Source organism: Convolutriloba macropyga, unplaced genomic scaffold (assembly GCF_964194025.1).
Source record: "Convolutriloba macropyga unplaced genomic scaffold, txConMacr16.3 SCAFFOLD_3611, whole genome shotgun sequence".
Lineage (NCBI taxonomy): Eukaryota > Metazoa > Xenacoelomorpha > Acoela > Convolutidae > Convolutriloba > Convolutriloba macropyga.
The window spans coordinates 1-26,499 of NW_027452791.1; the positions used below are offsets into that span (position 1 = coordinate 1).

At 31.8% G+C, this 26,499-nt stretch overlaps 1 protein-coding gene across 1 annotated transcript; it reads right to left on the bottom strand.

Annotated features, from left to right (window-relative positions):
- Positions 1 to 1,031: 1,031 nt before the first annotated feature.
- Positions 1,032 to 24,620, bottom strand: LOC142357806 (cytochrome P450 2C28-like). The gene is made up of 3 exons (XM_075409328.1): positions 24,430 to 24,620; positions 21,916 to 22,114; positions 1,032 to 1,440 (listed from the first exon to the last, which is right to left on the bottom strand). Exons 1-3 carry the CDS (start codon positions 24,618 to 24,620, stop codon positions 1,048 to 1,050), a joined length of 783 nt encoding a protein of 260 aa, XP_075265443.1. The 3' UTR covers positions 1,032 to 1,047.
- Between the last annotated feature and the right edge of the window lie 1,879 nt (positions 24,621 to 26,499).

Here is a 26,499-nt window from a genome sequence, read left to right on the forward strand (position 1 = left end):
AAACAATAGAGATGTATTGTGTCCAAAGAAGAGATCACTTGGTTGTGGGTATTTTGATCCTAGATCCTGACAAAAACCAATCTTTTCTCCAGTTTTTTTGGATGTTCATTTGGCTATTGGCTTCTATAAGCAGACGAATAGTTAATCTATCAGTTTTCTTTACTATTTCTTTTTAATTCTAGAAGTATCGCTAATACTTGATAATTCTTGATCCATTTACAAGTTTTACGTCGGTAAGCACATGCGAGATGTTGCTGATTAACAAGTTTTGCGATATTTTCCTGGAGTGTACGTTAACGAAATCTTTCAAAAGCCTTCTTGCGGTTTAAGGCTGTATGTATATATATGTTTATATAACTTTTCTACTTGTTTATATACAAAACTTTTATATATATGCAATCATGAATTTAACCGTTCGATTAACCCTTATCTGGGACAGAGAAAGAGAGAGAGAGAGAGAGAGAGAGAGAGAGAGAGAGAGATGTGATTGGAACTGTTTTTTTCCCGAGCAGATACAAGGGAAGTCAAAATAAAATCAGATAAATGCTGAACCAAACAAATTTACTTGTTTTTAACTTTAAAGCAGATGGGGAGTGTCTTTAATAGTACTAGGTAACAAGAGCTCTATTTAAGGCAGAAAAAATGGGCAAATTTCAACGATTCTTCGAATTTTTAGAAACCAATGAAGGCAATAGAAGCTTTAGTTGATGAGACTAATTCATATGCCGGGATTTCAATATTACATTAGATAGAGAAATACAGAAAACTGATAAAAGAATTTACAAACACACACACACACACACACACACACACACACACACACACACACAGAGAGAGAGAGAGAGAGAGAGAGAGATGTTGATTGAAACTGTTTTTTTTCTTTAGATTATGACTGGTATTTTCCCCAATTTTTGGAGAGGATATTTATATATAAATATTAACTTGTTTATATATATATATATATATATATATATATATATATATATATATATATATATATACTAACAATTTGTGGGTGCTTCGTTGAATAGTTTCAAATTTCAGATTCTATTTTACCTGTCCTGCCATGAATACATCATATAACACATAAGAAATATCTGCTTCTGGGAATGAAAGAGATTTATCCTCCAGCATTTTCCAAATATAATCCGAGACGCATTCGTCAATATCTCTGACTGAGTTTGCAGCTGGTTTCCGACTTTCGAAACCTTCTGAAATATGCTCCAAAAACTCGCATCGCAGCCGCGACATTTCGTGTGTTTTTGGATGAATATCTTGAATGAAATCTGGGAGCAAATAGAGAACTTGTGTTGGATTGAAGAGCTCGAAGATACGAAGAATCTTTTTGTGAATTTCCATAAAAGACGCGTCTTCGAAGCTGTGAGAAGTGTTGAAAAGCAATTTGCAAATTATATTGTTCGTCGCATAAGCAAGTTTGCCCTAAACAAGAGAAATATGTTTCAGCAATTGCTGTGACGTAGTTATCACCGGTACTTTGGTAACACTTATACAAACACATGACTTATGTTTCACATACAAGTAAGTGAATCTCATTTTCTGAATAGACAATTTTTTTTGAGTAAAACGAATCAAAGCATCATTTGCCTCTTTAAACCAAACAGAAGTTAACACATACCCGGGAAGAGGTCTCTAAATTTACACCGCGTAAGCACATGAATAAACGGGCGAAAATCTGGACGTAGAAGATTCTGAACACACGAAATTCTGGACGCTCAATAGTGTGGACATAAAGGCAAAAAAATTTTGAGTTCATGATCACACTACCATGCGTTTGTTCGAAATTGCCATTGTCCACACTTTTTTGAATTTAGAAATTGTCGACGTTCAGACTTTCGTGCGTTCACCGGACGAAACACAATATTTAGTGGGACGAGAAGATACTCTGAAAATGAAGACCAGAGAATTCCACAATTCCATATATGCGTAGAATTTAAGCAAATTGAGGTACATGAACATTTAACACCACATAGGCGCCAATCTTTAAGTACGGGACCAAAATTACTGATGTTGACCTATCGGGCATTCAGAATAAATTTACCTCAAAAACGCAAAGATCTCATTCAAGATGTCTGTCTTATTTTTAAATAGATTAATTGCAAAATTAGCTAAATTACGTATGAGAATTTTTTGTAGGCAAATTAGCCTAAAATATTGTTTAGTTTCAGCCTCCAATTGCACTATGGATACTTCATACCAAGTTGGAACCAAATTGAAGAACAATTCTTCGACCCAATAAAATTAGCTATTAAGAATGGGTTTGATTTAAAAAGTCTGTTTATTTTAGACTTACATACACTGGGGATACTGGATACGAAGTTTCAGTCAATTTGAACATCACATTGAGCCAAATTGATGAACTTATTTTTAAAACTGAAAATTTGCCCAAACAAATTATAAATGAACAAACAAATCTGGTCTTTATTTTCAAATACAGGCTGTAAATATATGGATTTGTAAAGTAAAGTTTATTTAACCGATTGTTGAATTAACAGCATTTTATGATAAGTACAATACAAATATGTCAACCAAACAATCAGTAGGGACAACGAATGATCCATCTGGATCTTCACATTCGTTGCCCTTAGAGATACCAAGATCGTGGCTAATTTACAAATGAAATCTTAGATCCTAGAAAAACGATTCAAACAAAGTGTTGTTGTCTGGTATTGAAGTTTTAGTAAGCATTGTGAGAAAAAAGGCGACGCTCGATTTAGAGCATGAATTTATATTGGTTGGTGGCAAGTTTGCGCTTTTTAAACAGTTGTATGCTTTTCTGAGCGTGTTTTCAAGTGAATTTTCCTTAGTGCGCGTCCTCCTGTGTTCAGAGGATAACATTCCCTTGCGCTGCGACGAGTATTATAGACGGGAATCAGAGCAGAGCTTTCAGTGCGGAATTTTAGGGGCGATTCAGATCTTAATCGTTTTAGAAGCTCTTTGAAAGCTTCACATATAAACAATTCGAAAACTGTTAACAAGTTGTGCTGCCCAAAGATGTTGCAGAGGGAATCTATTTTTCGTTTGAAAAAGATAGCTCAACTTATCCTTCTATGGCAGTTTTCGAGACGATGTCAATCTGTTTTGCTAGCACTTCCAAATATCAGAAATCCATAAGTTATGATTGATTTTGCAAAAGAATGGTAAAACGTCAAAATGTGTTTAATGGTTAAAAGGTTTCTCACTCGGTATAAAATGCCGGAATTTCTTTGTTATATACGCTTTGTGTTCTTTGTACGTGAGTTTTGGGTCTAGATAAACTCCAAGGTACTTGCATTTGTGATCCGTAGCTATTTCTTGCTCCTGTAATTTCAATGTGCTCTCTGAAGATTGCACAATTTTTACCGAAATGCATCAACACGCTTTTTGAGTAGTTCACCGATAATTTGTCCCATTTGAACCAGTCATTTAAAGTAATCAGTTCTTGATTAATAACATCAGAATCCCTGTCGGCGCTCACTAGTGTGGTATCGTCAGCAAAGAAACTGACACTGCTTTGTTTAATTTGTTGGTAGGTATTTTATATAAACGAGAAACTTGAGCACTGAGAAACACCAGTTTTAATTGCTAATGTTCCAGTACTTTTTTCCTCGATGACAGACATATTGAACTCTCTCGGACAGATAATTTATGAATATTTCTAGAATTGGCCCACGGAGTCTATATTTCTTTAGTTTGTCCAAGAGAATTTTGTGATCCAGGGTATCACAAGCTTTTGAAAGAACCAGAAAAACTAAAAGCCCTGGTTGTTTACGCTGGATACTTTCTCTGATGTAATTGGTTATTTGTCCTCAAGCGTGTGCACAGGAGAGCGGAATCCAGACTCTCGTTGGGTGAACAGGTTTTTAGTCACAAATAGGTTTTTAGACATCCTTTTATAGATCCTTTTATAGAGAACACTTTCATAAACTTTTGAGAGACAATTCAAAAGACTGATTGGTCTGTAATTTCCGCAATCTAAGTAGTCTTGTTTTTGTATAATGCTATCATTTTTGCTTTTTTGGGGCATTTTGGAAATATTTTTTTCTCAAAACATTTGTTAATATCTAAAACAATATAGGGTTCAATGACTGGCGAGCAACATATTAACAATTCATTACTGATATCATTGTTACCATAACTTTTTTTGAGTTTCATGTGGGATAATAAATTTGCTAACTCAACGCAATTTGATGGGAGGAGGGCCATCGAGCTGACAACTCTTTCCACTGAAAATGGTTCAGACGCTTGCTCTATCCTATACGATAGCGTTTTACCATTTTTTTTGCAAAAAAATCATTCAATTCGTCTGGTTCTATAGTCTTGTGATTGACCATGTTCTCGCTCGTTATAGAGCGAAAGTCTTCCAAGGACAAGCATTGGTTCTTATTTTTTTTCATTTTTTCTACTCTTTTTTGCTTGCGGAATTTTTCTGTTACATCATTCCATGAACACTGATATCGAAGTTTGTTTTCATCGGTTGGAAAATTCAGCCATAAATGAAGAATTTGTTGTTTTATTGATTGCGTTCTTTATATTATTTGTTATCCAAGTGTCTTTTCTTCGATAAATGAATTTACGCAAAGGTGAAAACATTTGAACTGTATCCGTTGTCGACTTCAACAATTCAATGAAAATATATTCGGCAGAGACGATATCATATCAATTTTTTGCAAACTTTGGTCCAGTAGGAAGAAAAGTCAAAGACTATATCCACCTTTTAGCTTGGAACTGTTTCGCTGCCAAATTGGTTCTTCCTTTATAACTAGTCTGATGGTTTTTCTTGTCAACACCCCTTGAACTGCAATATGATCACTCATATTTGTTGTGATAGTTTCAGTTGCTATTTATTTTCTCGCTAATATGTGATCGATGCATGTCGCGGATGATGGCGTGACTCTGGTCGGTTCGCTATTTTGCACTTGGAAATCAAAAGCTTGAAGTAATTCGAGATATTGTCAGTTTCATAACAATGTTTAATTATATCAATGTTCATATCACCAAGTATAATGGTTTCATCGTCTAGCATGTTTAAAAACAGCTACAAGTTCTCAAAGGCATCCAGAAATTCTGTCAACCGGTAATTTGGTGGTCTGTAAATCAAACAAAAACATTTTTTGTTTCCGTCAGTGCCATTTTTGATTATCAAATTCTCAGTTCTGGTATTTGAAGGTTCAATTGTTATGTGCAGGAGATCGTTTCTTACATAGAAGGCAACTTCACCAGCTCTTCGACAAAGAGGGGTTTAGAAATGATTGGGTGATAACCTTCGAGGCGATATATTCCTACCGGATATGCTGTGCCGGCCAGGTTTCCGTAAGACCTATCACATTGATTTTTGTATCAAAATCGTCTACAAAGATTACCAATTTGTCAAAAAGACATCTTAAATGCCTATTATTAAGTCCTATGATATTGCAATTCACTGTTTCGTTAGCCACGGCTTGGTACTAAGAACACGAATATTGTTTTGTTTACAAGTTTTCCCGTTACTTCTGCTGTCAAACGTTTTTGTCTTAGGTTTTAATTTCGCTGGCTTAACGTCACTAATTAAGAAAAAAAACACAGATGGAATTTTGACCGCAAACGAAAACTATGTCTTGTTTGCCACTCGCTGTGACTTCACACCGCTTTCACACCGCTTTCGACTGGAGATTCTCTTGTTTTTTAATTGAAGCTCTGGATGTCACTTTGCGTTGGCGTATTCTCATGACAAAAAATCCCGGCTGCTGTCTTGATATGAAGTTGAGGCTTTTTCTTAGGCTTTGCTACTTCTTTTTTGTCATCAACGGCTTCGAAACTATTTACAACAACCCTGCAAAAACCACCTTCTGTTGTATTTTTGAAGACCTTCACATTGCAATTGAATGTAGTGGTAATGAGTCCAAGAGAATCTGCGTGCTCTTTTATTTATATCTGGACTCTCGGGAGACGCTCCATGATGAATATTCCACGACCATTCGAAGGATTATTAGTTTTAGCTAACCATGAATTGCTGCCAATTATCTCCATTTCTTTGTTAAAATAAAAAAAAATTGACAATGATTGCAGGTGGATATGCTGGATTTGGTGACTTACCAAGGATGTGACACGCGTTGAACCTCGAAGGATGGGTCGAAAAATTGAAGAATCCCATTCAGAAAGTCACATGACTGGTGCGAGATTGGTGCAGTAACATCAATGATTCGCATATTTTGGAAAATAAGACAATCTTTCAAAGAAAATTTTTCACTTTCAGTGACTCCAGACTTTAATTCAGAAACTTTCTGTTGTAACTCGTTTATTTGATTGTCTTTTGTAACAATTTTTCCCAAGAAAGACGAGAGAATTTGCTTGACTTTGGCATCTTTAACAGCCAAGATTTCTTTCTGAACGTTAAAAGTTTCTATTTTTGGTCAATTTTCAATGCAGATTAAGTTATGGCTCAATTTCAAAGCGAACGTTTTAAACCAACTGTTCTCTAGCTGCTCAATTCTGTTCTCTCAGAAGATTTGAGGAATTGTAGAAGCGTTTGACCATAAATTTAATAGATCTTCATGGCCCATATGCTATTTTTTGTCTGGTGAACGCATGAAAATCTGGAAAAATCTAGAAGCCCAAAGTCTGGACAAAAACAGAATTGAAAGCTCTAAAATCTCGACAGAGGGACGTTTGATCACACGATAAACGTCCAATTTTTTGCACGTACAAAAGTCTGGACATAGATACTTTCGATCTGTGACGTTCTCGACGGTCTAGACATATTCATGTTTTGGCTGGGACATATCGATCTTCAGTCTGAGACCTCTACCTGGGTACTTTATTTTTATTTACCAATTTTTTCTCAAGTTTATCAAAAGTTTTCCTGACGGCGTTTTTGAAAAATTGTTGCGCACTGCTGATTTTTGCCAGATTTATGATGATTTGAAAAACCAGGAACCAGCATATTTGGATCTATTGTTTTGAAATCCGTGGTTCAAACTTTTCTTCCCAAAAACATGCATGGGCTAAAATGGGAGAACAATCATTGGGGACATCAAAATTTAAAATTGACGCTGTAAACTTTTCATAATTGCTACCAGTAGAGAATACGGGGTCGGGGTATGTGCTTCCAGAAAATTCTCCTCACTGCAGCCCATTGTTTACATAGTTTTCTTTTTGGACTGTGATTACAATTGGGCTAAAAAGTCTTCGTCCGAGCTTTTTTGTAGTTTAATTATTTGTTTTTTTGTAATTTTTTTTTTCAATTCTGTTTATACCTTGTCAATTTAATGTAGAGGTACCCTTATACTTTTTGTGTTGGGACGTTATGGAGTGTTCCTCCAGGATTCATTTGGCCACGTGATTTTCTGATCTGCCCAGTCGGATGCATGGACGGGGGTAATTTCTGAATACCCATTTCATAATACTTTTCTCCTTTTCTGTATTAGAGATGTTGTTGACTCTTTGTTTTTTCGTTTGTTTTATATGCTGATAGAGGTCCACGTTTTTGTTTTTTGTTGCGACCCATAATAGTATTCATTTTGCTTAAAAGTATGTTTTTTTGAATTAGAAGTATGTTGTTTTCGTGGGCCGACCTTGAGCTAGACTTTAAATCTAGTTGGATCGCTCCTACTATTTTGATATCGTTATTGTTAAATCATTTCTATTTGTTTGATTCGTTATATTCTGGGATTTGTGCATTTTTTTTTTGTTTTTTGCGTAGTTCTTTTTCTTTGTCTATATTCATGAAGTAACTGGTTGAACCTGTATCCGCTAACCAGTGTATTTCTTCGTTTTTCGCAAACGTTTTGGCCCAAAATTCAACGTCCCATTCTTGGTTGCTGTTTATGTTTTTGGTGTTTTTGAAAGATTTTGGTGTTATTAGGTTTATGTTACTCCACTTTTCTGCTAATTCTCCAATGTAGAGAGCTTCTGTGTCAACTGATTCTTCCTCTTGGTTAATCATCTGTTGTTCTGAATTCTTTACCTATCCGTTTTTTTGTTTGGAAGTTTCTGTTGAAACCAGTTGAATGCTGATTATTAGAAAGTTGGAAAATTGTAAAGTTTTGTTTTCTGGTTGTTTGTGTTGATCTAAATACTGCCGCAATGTTGCCCTGTTTTTTGCATTAGCTGCATAACCCCAATTTTGATGAGCATAATTGGAAGTGATTTGTCTCATTTTTTTGCAACATTTCCAACATTGTGTGGTTCTTTGTTGAGGTCCGTTTTGTTGACGTTGGGTTTTGAAGTTTACGGTGGTTTTTGTGTTCTTCTGTTTTTTTTATTTGATACGGGCGCCTAGCTGGTTGTGTTGTTTGTGCTTAGGGTTTCTTGTTGGTTTGCTTTACCACGTCCTCTGCTAACTGCGAAGATGAGTAATTGTATTGGATTTCGGACTTCCACGATTAGGTCTATTTGGATATTTCAATTTTTCATGTTTGCCATGAAAAAGTCTTTTACGATGTTTTCCTCTAGTTTAATAATTCCACAATGTGATCCTGATTCTCTGGATCACATCAGAAAATCTGCTCCATCCAATGGGGTTCTATCTACCATAGGTCCTTTCCTTTCGGTTGCTAAACATTCGTTCGCTCAGTCTACGCTTCTTTCTTTATTTCTCTGCTCTCTTTTTCTGTTTTCGTATTCAGTTCACCTGCAAATGGATCTTCGTAAGTGAGTAGAATTGAGTAGGAAAATTCTGTTCTTCCAAGTTCCAATTTTAATACTTTATCTAACTAAGTGCACTCCTTTTCGGTCCTTTATTGCAAGTTTCAGAATTCCTAGTAAATTTTTCCATTCGGTTTGTGGGCTCGCGCCCGTTTCCCAAAATGGAGATATTCCCAAAAAGGTTGTCAATTGTTGGATGGCCATGATATTCCAGAGAATAATCTCTGTGGTCAGTATATCAGGAGATGCGAATTTCCCCGCTGGAAAAGTGTTACTATGCGATCGATCTAATTGGATCGGGATCACGAGGGTCCCAAGTTAATGGTATGCGGAGTGATTACTCCCTAAGACTAATCGAATAGATATCTGATCGGATAGATATTACTGACTTCCAGATCCAGATGGATGTGAATTAAACAAGTAGGATAAATAGATTTTATAATATCGTATGACAAAAGTTTGTAGGTTAGAGTTACCTGAAGAAACAAAACAAATTTGGAATAATGAAATAGCTTTTTCTTTTCTAGCAGGCTACGCGTAAACCTGTCTGTAGACCACCTCTTTTGCGTCTCCAGATTTTCATTGCAGTATAGCTATATAAGATGGTCAGACTGACCTTGCATAAAATCACTCACTGTGCAACTGTGATTGCGTAACAAATATGTACAAACAAGGATATTATATAAAATATGGTTTTAGTAGTTTTTATAAACTGTACTTTTAAACTCCTAATTGTGCAGTTTGTTCTCCAGTGGATAGGTTCCTGCATCTTAGTAAAAATATTAATATTTATTGTTATTACTCTTATTATCATTTTTATTATTTTGTATTATTAATTTTATTATGATTATTAACATTAAAACTATTATTATTTTTTCTTCTTATTATAATAATCCTTATTATTTAATGTTTCACTATTATTTTCATAATTATAATTATCATTATTATTATTATGTTTATTATGATTATTTTTTATTAAAATTTATGAAATTACTTTTATTGTTGTTTTTATTATTATTATTATTATTATTATTATTATTATTATTATTATTATTATTATTATTATTATTATTATTATTATTATTCTTAATATTATTACTATTCTTCTTATTACTAAGTTTTCTATTATTATTATTATTCTTAATATTATTTTCTTATTTTTATAATTAATATTATTTTTATTATTATTATTATTATTATTATTATTATTATTATTATTATTATTATTATTATTATTATTATTATTATTGAAAATGCTATAATATTACTTTCATTTTTATTAGTATTATCATTATTATTCTTTTTTATTAGTATTATTATCATTTTTTTACTATTGACAATATTATTAATGAAAACATTCATATTATTAACATTTTTATTATTATTATTAATAGTATTAGTATTATTGTTACTATTATAATACTTTCAATTTTAATGGCATTGCTATTCTTTTTTTTAAATATTGTTATTATTATTACTGTTATTATTTTTATATTATTATTATTATTATTATTATTATTATTATTATTATTATTATTCTTAATATTATTACTATTCTTCTTATTACTAAGTTTTCTATTATTATTATTATTCTTAATATTATTTTTTTATTTTTATAATTAATATTATTTTTATTATTATTATTATTATTATTATAATTATTATTGAAAATGCTATAATATTACTTTCATTTTTATTAGTATTATCATTATTATTCTTTTTTATTAGTATTATTATCATTTTTTTTACTATTGACAATATTATTTATGAAAACATTCATATTATTAACATATATTATTATTATTATTAATAGTATTAGTATTATTGTTACTATTATAATACTTTCAATTTTAATGGCATTGCTATTCTTTTTGCTATTATTGTTACTATTATAATACTTTCAATTTTAATGGCATTGCTATTCTTTTTTTTAAATATTATTATTATTATTACTGTTATTATTTTTATATTATTATTATTATTGTTATTATTATTATTATTATTATTATTATTATTATTATTATTATTATTATTATTACTATTCATATTATTATTATTATTATTATTATTATTATTATTATTATTATTATTATTATTATTATTATTATTATTATTATTATTATTATTATTATTATTGCTATTATTATTTTATATTATTATTATCATTATTGTTATTACTATTACTATGATTATTAAAATTGCTTTCGTTATTATTTCTACTATTATTATTATAATTTATCATTATTATTATTAATAAAATTATTATTCATATTATTATTATTATTATTATTATTATTATTATTATTATTATTATTATTATTATTATTATTATTATTATTATGTTTATTAATATTAACAATATTATTATGATTATTATTAACAATAATATTATTTTTATTACTGTTGTTTTTATTAATGTAATTAGCATTATTGTTTTTATTATTAACATTAATATTATTAATACTATTATTTTTTTCATAATCGTTATTATTATTGTTGTTATTATTATTTCCATTTGTAGCTCTGCTTTTTGTCTTTTCTCTTAAATAATAACATGATTTCACCTTATTTCCAAATTTGATTAACAATTCAGAAATTAAAATCATTTGAAAGCAATTACTTTCAAAACTTGAATCATTTTGAATACATTTGCTCTTCCATTTAGCAGTGAATCACTGTATTAATTTTAATGGCATTGCTATTCTTTTTTTAAATATTGTTATTATTATTACTGTTATTATTATTATATTACTATTATTATTATTATTATTATTATTATTATTATTATTATTTTTATTCATATTATTATTATTATTATTATTATTATTATTATTATTATTATTATTATTATTCATATTATTATTCATATTATTATTATTATTATTATTATTATTATTATTTTTATTATCATTATTGTTATTACTATTACTACGATTATTAAAATTGCTTTCGTTATTATTTCTACTATTATTATTATTATTTATCATTATTATTATTAATAAATTTATTATTCATATTATTATTATTATTATTATTATTATTATTATTATGTTTATTAATATTAACAATATTATTATGATTATTATTAATAATAATATTATTTTTATTACTGTTGTTTTTATTAATGTAATTAGCATTATTGTTATTATTATTAACATTAATATTATTAATACTATTATTTTTTTCATAATCATTATTATTATTATTATTTTTATTATTATTATTATTTCCATTTGTAGCTCTGCTTTTTGTCTTTTTTCTTAAATAATAACATGATTTCACCTTATTTCCAAATTTGATTAACAATTCAGAAATTAAAATCATTTGAAAGCAATTACTTTCAAAACTTGAATCGTTTTGAATACATTTGCTCTTCCATTTAGCAGTTAATCACTGTATTAATTTAATCAATAAATTTAAATTTTAATTTTTTATTTCATAATCGATTATTACTGAAAATTTTGTGTTTTTCATGTAACAGGTCCTGGATATTGGACTCAATTTGGATACTATTATGTAGAAATTGATTTGAAAATAACTCTGATCTTGGTCACTTTTGTTTTTCTTTTCTGCTGATTAATCGGGAAAGATCAACAAACAAAGTTAATAACCGTTTAAATTGTTCAACGTAAAGACGATAACAAGGAGAAGGCAGTGAGGAAACAAGACCCCCTCTTGAAAAAACTAAACATGGATTCCCAGGTGGAGGTGCCAGACGGAAGCAAAATATATACAGACCGTCCCAGACGGAAAGTGACTACGTCCAGAATGTCCCAGACGGAAAGTGCCTTTGTCCAGATTTGCTTGCGTTCACCAGACCTTCGTGCCTGCGTTCATGTCCAGACTTTTGTGCTATCACCAGACTTTTGTGCTTTCACTAAATATTCATGCATTCATGTCCTGACAATCGTGCGTTCGTCAAACTTTAAAGCGCTCATCTCAAGACTTTTGTGTGTTCTCGAGAGTTTCATGAACTCACATCCAGAATTTCGTGCTTTCATCAGACTTTTTTTCATTTTTGTCCGAACTTTTTTGCGTTTAATGTTTTAGAATGTTTATTATTATTATTATTATTACTATTATTAATATAATTAATATTATTATTACTATTATTATCATTATTAGTATTATTATTGTTATTATTATTATTATTATTATTCTCATTGATATTATTATTTTTATTATTATTATTTTTATTAATATTGCTTTCTTTACTTTTCTTAATATTATTTTTTTAATCAGTATTATTATTTTTATTATTATTATTATTATTATTATTATTATTATTATTATTTTTTATTGATATTATAATTATTATTATTATTATTATTATTATTATTATTATTATTATTATTGTGATACCGGTGTAGCCGCATCATCTAAAACTTACTATGCAACAAAGACTTAAAAGTATTTAGTATCATATTTATAAACACTTATGATATATAATTAAATGCATTGTACATACTGTTGTCTCCGAAAGGAGTTTATGTTAGTTGCTCATTTTCACATCTGCGATTTGGCGGGTATCATAACGTGGTTTCAAGTTAACACATCTGCTGAGTGCAGATGATAAACAACTGTCATAACGAACAGTCGATTCGTGGCCGAATAAAGTGTTAAAGATAATTCTTTTCACAAAGTGTTTCATAGATTCAAATTCATCATAGATCAATACAATCTATCTTAGATATTCCACAAAGCCTATTAAAAAGCAATTATTCCTTAACTCACATTATAAACTCCTTTCCAACTGGAGCTATCACGTTCTTCAATAATCCAAGAACCAGACTAACCAGAGATAATCCTACAAAAGGAATCCACTCGGCATAACATGGCGCAGTCAGCAATCAAAACTCCGCTCGGAGTCCCTGTATTCTGGGAGTCAGGAGCAAATCCCACGACAGAATGGACCACGTGGTTCGGTACGTTGAAAATGGCCATAATGGCAAGAGACAACCTTCAAGTTGATAAACTGTTAAAACTAAAACCGACAAGAGCGGAACTATTCTATCCAATACTTCCCACATATGAAGATGCACTAGGAGAAACCGAGGACGAAGAAAGACAGAGAGAACAACGAAATGAACGCAGAAAGGTAGACTGGGAGAATGAATGTAAACAAATCGAGCAAAAAGGACCGATGATAGACAGAATTCCGTGGGACGAGGCAGACCTAAAGGTCAAAAGTCTAATCTATCATTCCCTAGGGGCAGAAGGGACAAGAACGTACCATCAGAGAAACCCACACACGAGAATAGAACGTTGTACAACCAACGAGTTGGTACATGAATTGGCTATAACATTCACAAGGCCTCGCAACACAACATTCGATCGATTCCAGTGCTTCAAAGCCATGCAAAGATCAGACGAATCCCTCGAAACCTTCTATAGCCGACTCCGTGAATTAGGAGCACACTGCAAATTCGAGAAACTCGAAGAAGATCTCGTTAAAGATATATTTATATCAAACATGAGAAGCTCCAACATCCAAATGGAGCTACTCTCAGAAGTAAGAACGCCACAACAGGCACTAAACTATGCAATAAATAGAGAAAGAGGCCAGGCTAATCAACAAGAAATTTTAAAGGCAAATACAAGTTGGAACACGGTTTCCTACGTTCGCCAAACCAAGATAAGACCACAAATGGCCTACACTCAACAAACAAGACCACAAACATCATATGGTCAACAAAAATCACCAGCATGCTGGAAATGTGGAAACACATTTTCAATGGCCCACCTCCAAACATGCCCCGCAAAGCAAATGCAATGCAAAATTTGCAAAAAATTAGGGCACTACACTTCATTGTGTACGGCCAAAATGCCAGAAAGACGACCACCACGCGGACCAACGAACAACACAAGTCCACTAGTTAAGCAACAACAAACGAGAAGAGTAAAACACATCAAGCAATGATAGGAAGAAAGCGACCACACGGAGGAAAGCGTAGACGCAGAGGCGGCCCTGTACATAAAAGAACTCCACGAAGACTGGGCGAATATCAACATAATACAACCAATGGAATTCGTACAGAAAAAAAATGATGAAATCAACAAAGACCCATACGGAGAATTTTGGGTAGAAACAACTACATCCCAAAACAAAGTACAGTGGCTAGCAGATACAGGCTCACCACGGTCATTCATGAACATCGACATAGCAACAAAACTCCAAAAGGAGATCCCGACAGCAAAAATATCAGAATATACAGAAAACACAGTCTACAAAAGTTTTACAAACAATTATATAGAAATAAAAGGAATACTCTCACTTGACCTAACTTCAGGATCATGGACAGCTAAAGACTGCAAAGTTTTAATAGTGGAGAATAGAACGAACAACATAATGGGGAGAGATATCCTCACCAAACTGGGGATTGCACTCAGCGCACACAAAAAACCTGGTAAGACAATTAATATAATTACAAATATCCAAACGGAGAAAAACATTATAAAGTGGATATTTCATAAATACCCACACCTTTGTACAAGATTGGGACGATCAAAAAATCACATCGCAAAATCGATATTTAAATCTCAATATACACCGTCCCAACACAAAGGAAGAAGAGTTCCACTCCATCTGCTCGACAAAGTGGAACAAGAACTCCAAAAACTTATCGACGAAAAACAAATTATCAAACTAGACAAATGTTCAGACGAACTATTCATAAGTCCAGTGGTGATAACCGTAAAGAAAGACAAATCAGTAAAAATTGCTCTCGACTCCAAAAAGCTAAACGATGCTATACATAAGAACAAATATCAAATGCAAAGCATCGACCACCTTATGGATTCGGTAGCAGTATTCATTTCAGAAAGAAAATACAAACCAGGTCAGTATCAATTCTCAAAAATTGACCTAAAATATGCATACAGTCAATTCCCATTAGATGAAAACATCAAAAAACACTGTAACTTCAACATAATAGTTGGAAAAGCCACAGGCACATATAGATTCATCAACGGATTTTATGGTCTAACCGATATGCCAGCCACTTTTCAAAAAACAATAGACAAAAAACTACATGACATAAAAACAAAATTCGCATACTTAGACGATATCCTCATAGTCACAAAAGGAACACTAGAAGATCACGAAAAAGAACTAGAAAAAAAAATGCAAAGACTAAATAACGAAAATCTAGCAATCAATTTACAAAAATGCGAATTTGCGAAAGAACAAATAACATGGCTAGGTTTTGTAGTCACTCCAAATGGAGTAACACCAACAAAACAAAGATCTCACGCAATCATAAATCTTGAAAACCCAAAAACACTTAAACAATTAAGATCCTTCATGGGGTGTATCCACCACCTGATAAAATTCATACCAAACTTGGCAAGAATATCCAAACCACTAAGGCCTTTGTTATCAAAAGCAAACACAAAATCACAAAATAAACTTGATTGGAAAGAAAATCACACAATCGCATTCAATGACATCAAAGCTCAAATAAAACAAATAACAGAAAACAAACATTTCGATATATCGAAACAAACATGAGTGAGATGCGATGCTAGCACAAAAGGGCTAGGTGCTTGCCTTGAACAAAAAATCGGTCAAATATGGAAACCGATCGCATTCGCAAGTCGATTTCTAAATAATCTCGAATCAAGATATAGCACAAACGAATTAGAACTACTAGCAGTAGTTTGGTCGTTGGAACATTTTAAATACTACCTATATGGTACGGAATTCATACTCCAAACGGATCATCAAGCACTACTTTCAGCTCTTAAAGAAAATAGAGGAAACAAAACTTATCAAAGTAGTTAACACGATGGGTAGATCGTTTACTACCATTCCATTTCACAGTCGAACACGTTCCGGGGGAAAACATGGGGTTCGCCGACTACTTCAGTAGAAATCCTACAGGAGAAGCAATTCCACCCACTGACGAAGACAAAAACTTCGTAATCAACACAATCGAAGAATTCAATTTTTTCATAACAAGAAATTCACTGTCTCCAAATGGAGCGAACAATTCATTCTCTCCAAAGGGAGCGATCAATTCAACCAATCAGAACACAGACATAAAACTAGTCGAAAATGACGTAATTAATCCAAAACACACAAGCAACAAAACAAACAACGCTTTTTGCCTTAACACGCTTACAAATCAGTCACATATTAACTCGCATTCTTTAAATCCAAATTCTATCTTCAAATTTATTAACAAAAACATTGTCCGCATAACTACAAGACGTAATGCTAACAAAGATACTTTCAACATCCCTATTAAACGTAGGTTTCGAGCCCCTAACAAAACAACAAATCCCCAAATGGAGCAACCAAGCAATTCAAAAATATTTACTAGTTGTAGCACTCAAACGGAGTTCAATTCGAACAAAGGCAAAGGCCTTGACCCTTTAGATCAGTCCAAACACAAAAATTTATTCGACGCTCATAACGACCTACCAACCCCTTTATATAGAGAAAACTTTAACAAAGTATTTAATGAAGAATTCCTTGCAGAAGCCTCACAACGTGAACTCAAACCAATCACTGACTTAGTTAAAACACAAAATTGGGACGACCTCAAAAAAGTAAACCCGTTATACTTCCGCATTAGACGAGACTTATCGGTTACCGAGACAAATTGCTTACTATATGATAATCGATTAGTAATTCCCCAAAAACTAAAACAACTTGTCATAGACACAATTCACCACAAACATCCAGGATAAGTGGGAATGTTAGCGTTAGCCAAATTAATATGGTGGCCACATATTCATTCCGAAATTGTAGCAAAAGCCAAAGCCTGAGGACACTGCATCGATAAAGGTAAAAACTTAAAACCTATCATTCCAAAAAACCAGTTGGGAGATCTTCCCAAACTAAAAGAGCCTAACGAAGAAATCCAAATGGATTTCGCAGGACCAATTCCATACAAAAATAGCACACAAAACAATTACATCCTAGTAACGGTAGACAGACTATCACGTTTTCCGCACGCGGAAACATTCCACAACTTCGACACGGAAACAGCGACAGACTACTTAGAAAAATATTGCAAACTTCACGGAATCCCTAGATCTCTAAGATGTGATCAGGCACAAGCCTTTAAGGCTAAAGAATTTGACATATTCTGTAAAAATAAAAACATAAAACTGATACTCGCTCCAGCCGGAGACCACCGAGGAACAGGAATGGTCGAACGCTTAATACAAACGATCAAAAGACGTTTAGCCGTACTCGATATTGACCCCAACTGGAGCTCAGAAACTCTAAGCTCAGGCCTAGCAAATATAATAGAAAACATCAGACTTATACCTAATAGAACTACAAAAAAACGCCATTTGAAGCGCATTTCGGCAGAAAGCCAAATACAGCACTATCAAACATACTAACAAAACCAGCGATAACAAACTTATCATATCATAAACTAAAAAGTCGTTGTTTAGACAAGCGAACTCTCAAACACGATGTATTGTACCACGAAGAGATGTGGAGACTATATGGGAATTCTGAGGATGAACTCGACATACAGTACAAACAAGACGAAAACCCCACCTCCGCCCCAGAGCAAATAGACTCGGACGATTCCGAAAACTTACCACTACGCAGAAGCTCCCCAAGTAAGATATCTCCATCAGAAATACACTTCTCCATTGGAGATAAAACAACTAAGATAGTATATAATAAGAAAAACGTCGCGCGTAAATCCATAGCGAGAAAAACTAAAGAACCAAGAACTACTTTAGCACCACAATGGACCATAATCCCAGATGGAACTATAACTAACTACACACCACATACCATAACAATAGATACGCCACAACGGAAAAACACAGTAATCCGAAAAAACGATATTGCAATAGCAACCGAAACTAAGCCAATACCCGAAAAACCAAGATTAATTCATATGGTGGCATGTAAAACGGTCGGGGAATATAAAAGAAACCAAGAAAAAATACGTAAATTTTGTTTAGACGAAGCCAAAAAGCAAAAAGCTGCGAACCAACCACTAGGAACGAAAAAAACACGCGAAGCAATCAACAGTACTATGGACGCAGCGGAACCATCAAGTTCAACCGCCAACATCAACGAAGTACCCGGAGCAACAAAAACAAGAAACAAAGAATCCACTAACACACCTGGACCTTCAAAAAAGTCAACCAGTAACAAAGCCAATACAAAACAGACCAAAAAGAAACATACAGTAACCAAGACTAGCAACTCAAGAACAATATGGTCAAGAGACAGACTTATACAAATCGCAACAAAGAATCAAAGACAACAACAATCCACAACCCCAAAAACTCCAAAAGGAGTCAGCAAAGCAAAGACCAAACACAGCACACCAATAGTCAATTTCAATGAACGTGCAAAACAGGCTGCAATCCTAAACAGCAAAGAACCAAACTCCATACGGAGAAACACTACACCATTATTGGACACAGATACGTCTAATAGGTCATTCTTGATCTTCAATACCCCTGTCCCACAACCAAAGTAAATAAAAATCTACAACGTTGAAGCCGACCCCCACGATGAACGATCTTATGAAATAATAACAAGCAACGATGCTCAAGACTTCATGGAAATGAGCTCACTAAGCCCCAAAACGCAAAACAAGCAAAGTATCATAGCAACAACAACACTAGACAACGAAGCGATCAACGATACCAATAAAAAACACACCGGATATGACTTTTGCGATCTCAATAAAAAAGATTGACATAGCAACCGAGAAAATCTACGCATTCAACGCAAAGAAACAGGACAACATCATACCAAACACAAAAAAGGACAATCCATGTAAAGAACATCCGCAAATTATATTCCTAGATTCATCCACCTCTTCAAATCAAACTATGGATCTCACTAACAACGTATCAGAACCAACACCACACGGAACAACGGATACGTCTGAAAGTAATCAAGGCCGACCGGAACAAAACACGAACGATTGCACAAAATATAAAACAGAATCCACCCAGGAGGCCGACACCAAACAACTCCAAGTGGAGAAAACTTCACAACTTCAAATGCAACCAAATACGCTCACTACTCAAACTAAGAACAAAGAAGCAACAAACGATACCACTCCAGAACAACTCCAAGTGGAGAAAATATCCAGCCCAGCAAGCTCACTCATCTATAAAACCCCTCCATCCTCGCCTAACCCAGACTCAATCTCAGACCTCAACGAGGAGGACATCGCTGCACTAAACGAAATCCCTTAGTTCAGGATTTCTTTGTCAGAGGGGGACTGTGATACCGGTGTAGCCGCATCATCTAAAACTTACTATGCAACAAAGACTTAAAAGTATTTAGTATCATATTTATAAACACTTATGATATATAATTAAATGCATTGTACATACTGTTGTCTCCGAAAGGAGTTTATGTTAGTTGCTCATTTTCACATCTGCGATTTGGCGGGTATCATAACGTGGTTTCAAGTTAACACATCTGCTGAGTGCAGATGATAAACAACTGTCATAACGAACAGTCGATTCGTGGCCGAATAAAGTGTTAAAGATAATTCTTTTCACAAAGTGTTTCATAGATTCAAATTCATCATAGATCAATACAATCTATCTTAGATATTCCACAAAACCTATTAAAAAGCAATCATTCCTTAACTCACATTATAAACTCCTTTCCAACTGGAGCTATCACGTTCTTCAATAATCCAAGAACCAGACTTACAGTCTCTCCATTCGGAGCTAGAAATCATTACAACAGATACAACAGTTGATCAAACAACATTCGATAGCCAAACAGAGATAATCCTACAAAAGGAATCCACTCGGCATAACAATTATTACTATTAATATTATTATTATTATTATTATTATTATTATTATTATTATTCTTTTTATTACTATTATTATTGTTATTATTATTATTATTGGTACTATTCAAATTATAATTATTATTATTACTATTATTACTATTATTAATTTTACCTTTATAATTACTATCATTATTACTATGTTTATTATTATTATTTTTATTATTAATATTATTAATAATAATAATAATTTTATTATTATTATTATTATTATTAATATTATTATTATTATTATTACTCTTATTATTATTCTTATTATTATTAATTTTATTGTTATTATTTTTACTATTATTTTTATTATTATAGTTTGTGTTTTTTTAATTAGCATTATTAATGTCAATACTATTATTATTATTATCATTATTATTATTATCATTATTATTTTTTATTATTATTATTCTTTTTTTCTTATGATTTTTATTGTTTTTATTGTTGTTATTTTTATTATTAAAATTTTTATTTTATTATTATCCTTATTGTCATGATGTTTTTTTATCATTATTAGTGTTAATATTATTTTTATAATTATTATCAATAATATTACAAATATTATTGTATTTATTACTATTTTTTGTATTTTTATCATTATTATTATTATTTTTAATAGTATTATTATTTTTTATATTTTTAATTATTTTTTATTATTATAATTTTTATGTAATTTTATAATTTCTTTAATTATTTCTGTATTATTTTTATATTATTTTTATAATTTTTTATTATTATTATTATTATATTTTTTATTATTATTATTGTTATTATTATTAGTTTTACAATTATTATTATTATTATTATTATTATTATTATTATTTTTATTTTTTTTATTATTATTATTAATATCATTATAATTTATTTTAATATTCTTCTTTTTATTAATATAATTATAATCATTATTAATAAAATCACTATTATGTTTTTTATTTTTATTATTTTTCCTAAATTTATTATTATTATTTTATTATTATTATTATTATTATTATTATTATTATTATTATTATTATATTATTATTATTATTATTATTATTATTATTGTTATTTTTATTTTTATTATCCTTAATAACATTTTTTTATTATTATTATTATTATATTATATTATTATTATTATTTTTATTATTATTATTATTATTATTATTATTATTATTATTATTATTAGTATTATTTTTATTATTATTATTATTTTTGTTTTTATTATTAGTATTTTTATTGTTAAAGCTATCATTATTATTTTTAATATTATTTTTATCATCATTTTTATTACTTTTTGTGGTTATTGTAATTATTATTATTATTATTATTACTATTATTAATATTATTTGTAAGAGTGTTATCATTATTTCTCAAATCATTGCTTTCAGGCCAATGCCTTGTTCGTTTTCCCGCAAACGTTTTCTACCTTTTTAGTAAAAAAGATGATATTTGCGCTAAATGTTGGAAACCTTGCTGAAAATTACATTACCAGCAAATCAATCTCACATTTACTGACCTGAATGTAAACATCTTCTCCAATGAGCTGATCCAGATGCTGTAAAAGGTTCTTAGCCTCCTCTTCTATCCCAATTGAAAAGGCAGACTTTCCGACTCCTAATGCTTTTAAGATCTGGATTATGAGACGCCTCTTCACTTTGAAGGCTTCTCCGGAGGCAAACACAATTCCTCTGGCGAAGCCGTTTTTCTCAAAAGCACTGAGAAAGAGGGAACCATTTTACTATTTGACATTTTTTTTTGTTTTTTTTTATATGTAAGTTGTGAGTTGAAATTTTTAAAGGAATTTTTTTGTTCAGCCTTATTTAACAACGACAATTTCATCTCAATGCAACGTGTTTCGCCATTTTTGATTCATTGATCTTCTATAAAGTATCTGTATAAAGTATGTGGAGCTGATTTCAATATTGATGTAACTCTGCTTTTTGTCTTTTCTCATAAATAGTAACATGAAAATAAAAATATAAAATTCAAAACAATTGAAGGCAATTAATTTCAAACTTTGAATCATTTTGAATACTTTTTTGCTCTTCCAATCAGCAGTGAATCACTGTATTAATTTAATCAATAATTATAAATATTATATTATAAATATTTTTTATTTCTTAATCGATTATTACTGAAAATTTTGAGTTTTTCATGTTACAGGTCCTAGATGTTGGACACAATTTGGATACTATTATAGAGAAATTGGGTTGAAAAAAACTCCGATCTTCGTCACTTTTGTTTTTCTTTTCTGCTGATTAATCGGGAAAGATCAACAAACAAAGTTAATAACCATTTTAATTATTCAACGCAAAGACGATAACAAGGAGAAGACAGTGAGGAAACAAGACCCCTCTTGAAAAAATTAAACATGCATTCCCAGGTGGTGGTGCCAGACGGAAGCAAAATAGGTCCAGACCGTCCCAGACGGAAAGTGCCTACGTCCAGAACGTCCCAGACGGAAAGTGCCTATGACCAGATTTTCTTGCGTTCACCAGAAATTCGTGCGTTCGTTCATGTCCAGACTTTAGTGCTATCACCAGACTTTTGTGCGTTCACTAAATATTCATGCATTAAAGTCCAGACAATTGTGCGTTCGTCAAATTTTTGTGCGTTTATCTCCAGTCTTTCGTGCGTTCTCCAGACTTTTTTGCGCTTATTGGACTTTTGTTCGTCCACCAGACTTTCGTTCGTTCATATTCAGACTTTCGTGCGTTCACCAAATTTTTGTGTGTTCATGTCTAGATTTTAGTGCGATCCCCAGACCTTCGTGCGTTCAAAGTTAAGACATTCGTGCCTTCAAGTTTAGACTTTCGTGCGTTCAAAGTTAAGACTTTCGTGCCTTCAAGTTTAGACTTTCGTGCGTTCAAAGTTAAGACTTTCTTGCCTTCAAGTTTAGACTTTCGTGCTTTCAAAGTTAAGACTTTCGTGCCTTCAAGTTTAGACTTTCGTGCGTTCAAAGTTAAGACTTTCGTGCCTTCAAGTTTAGACTTTCGTGCGTTTTTCGATGTTTCCAGACTATGTAAGTTCGAACGCACGACGCCCCCCCCCCTCGTGCGTTGTTTTTCGGTGCATACTTGCTTACGTCCGGGACTTCAACCCGGGTTTGCTTTAGGTTGAAAAAGGATCAGATCGTATTAGCGTTCCTTACGGACTTTTTACTTTAGAGAACAAAAAGATGACAAATAAGCTATATATGGAAATTTAATGAACTTTTTCCACTGCTTGTTTGAATTTTTGACCAAAGAAATTATAATTGAGTTAGCTGTTTTGACCACATAGTTTCAAAAATTTGCAGTCAAAATGTGCACACAGTTGGAAAAAATATCTTTCGCCAATAATAAAACATCTGCACTAGCCCTGGTTGTTGTTAAAAGTGAGAGAAAGAATAGAAAAACAATCTTGATAGTGCAAAACAAGGGCACTGTTATCATCATAAGAGGCGAATTGTACAAACTGATTATGAATTTAAGCTTTGTTTGAAGTACTTTCTTCAAGTTTTTTTATTGGCATTCATCGAAATTAGGTTGAAAAATGCGAAATAATTCTTATTATAATTCTTGTTGCCGTACATCTGTAAAAACCTATTATCTTTTGCCACATTGGGGACTCTCAGTTTGGAAAAAATGTAAAAGGCAAGTAAAGTTCGTCAAAATTGATGATTCGTGATTAAGCGAAGCCGTTGCTCTCATTAATTTGGTTTTTGCTTATATTTATATTAAAAAAATGCATTTTTCGCAAAAGTATATATTTGTGTAGCCATATAAAATAAGGGAAGCAAGCTATTATGACATTGTAAAGCTCTAGAAAAGTGTAAAAAATTTCCACTGGGGAGAAGAAATAGTTCCCGTACGCTTTTCAAATCAGGCGGGAAGACATAAATTAAAACTTTTCCGTAATTATTTCTGAGTAAAATTGTTTCTTTTTCTTTAATATAAGTAGCAAAAGATTGTAAATTTTACAATACATGGGCTTTTTTGAATGGAACTCAAGTCAGCAATAACAGATAAATTAAATGAAAAACAATTCCCTGAATGCAGTCCTGGATGTGAAACGTGAATCGTGAAGAATTTCCTTCATGAGATCGAATCCCTGCACCCAAACATCCCATATGCCGTTTCCGACCAGAGACAAGGAGATCATCTGTCCGTACTTCTTGTGCAGCTTGTCCATTTGCGCACTTATAATTGACACCCAATTCACGTACGGGAACTTGGGCATATTTTTATTAAAAATTTAGTGTCATTTTTGTTTTGAAAATTGAAAAAAGCAACATTTTAAGAAACAGAAGTTCCAATTCACTTGCTAAAACCAATTTAGTTTTCGACGTTTGTTTTCCGTGGCTTATCAGAAAAACAATTTTGAACGCGTTCAACAGCGGCAGAATATAATGTTTTTTTGAATTAACATTTATTAAATTCTCATTTTTTTCGAATACCTAATTTATGGTTTCGAAGGCCTATCTGAAAATAAAGAGCACGCTGCCAACAAGAGCAAAAACTATTTAAAATATCGAAATTATATAAAATCGATATTCAAACCAACGTTGAGGATCTCGTTAACCGTCTAGGAAATGAATTTTGGTTCCTTACCTTGTAGTCGACAGCTAAACAAAGTCTACAGTTGACAACCCTAGTCCAGAAGACCGCACAAAAACAAAAAAAAGAATAATAAATCTTCGTTATAATCTGTTTTTGTTAGAATGTTAGAAAAATTCGGAATGTTCTGGTTTGACGGCCTCATGGGTTTATACGTGGAAAATCTTCGGTATGTATGTTTTCAAGACCTATCAAGGCTTTGATAAGTTTCATTCGAATCCGCAATATGCTTGATTTTTTCGATACTAAAGTTTGAGTTTTTGCATGTAATGCAGTCAAACGTTATGATAGCGTTCCCGTGGCCGGAATTTCAAATCTACTTCCAACAGAAATTTTCTTAACGAATATACGAAGTTATCGAAGTTTTGTCTCTACATAATTGACCAAAACTAGTTGGACAAACACAAATTTATTGCATAAATTGAAAATTAAAACGCAAAATATTTGTTGAGCATTGACAAAATATCAATGAAAAAATTTACATTCATTGTATATCTATATGATCAAAAGAAAAAAAGTACATGTTTTTTTTTATAAATTAGAGCTCATACTAAAATTAGTGACGGTTTCTTACGTTTGAAACATTCCGAAAGTTTGTTACGGTTTAAACCGATCATACGAATGATTTTTTAAGTTTGAAAACTGTTTTCAAATGATGGAAACCATTTCCTTCATTTGAAAACTGGTTACATCAAAGAAGCATTTCGGACTTTTTCTGTAATTTAACACAAACTTACCGACAATCTTCTACATTAGTCGTCGACAGTTTCCGGAAACTGGATTTTAGCTCCTATGCTTATAATGCTTTCAACAACTCAGAACAAAATCTTTGCAAACAGTTTTCTAATGAGAAATGTTCTAACCAATTAACGGCTGTTCAATCTGAAACATAGTTCTTTTGAACAGAAATTTGGTTGCTTCCCTGGTAACAGCTAGATTTTCACATGAAAAACGTAATGTATCGAGTAAGTATGCAGGAACATTTTTTGGAGAACTTAAGAACATGCAAAAGCGATTCTTTTGTTAGTTTTAAACTTAAGGCACGTACGAATTTTTTCCAGAATATCAAAAATTTGCCGTGCAGATTAATCACATTCAGCGATTTTTTCTAAACTTTATATTTTAATTTTCGTTTTTTCTTCGAAGCAAATTTAATAGATTTTTAAATTTTGCTATTAGTGATACAGCCGATTGTTCGCCATTGGTGTTGGGCAGATCTTTATTGAACCAAGCGTTCAGATCAATCAAACATTATTCAGAAAGCTCAGAAATCAATATCACAAAGCAGGCTCGAAAAGAATTTTGAAAAGAATTTCTGAATTTTTGAAGAATTTTGAAAATCAGAAATGAATCACCAAACCAACTCTTTTTTGCCAAAAACAGAGCAAGGATACAAAAAAATAATTTTCTAAAAACAAATTAGCCATGTTTTTTTAACGAACACTCCGTTTTTGATGCTTTGATGCCTTTTTTGGCACATTTTACAAAATCATGTGAAAAAA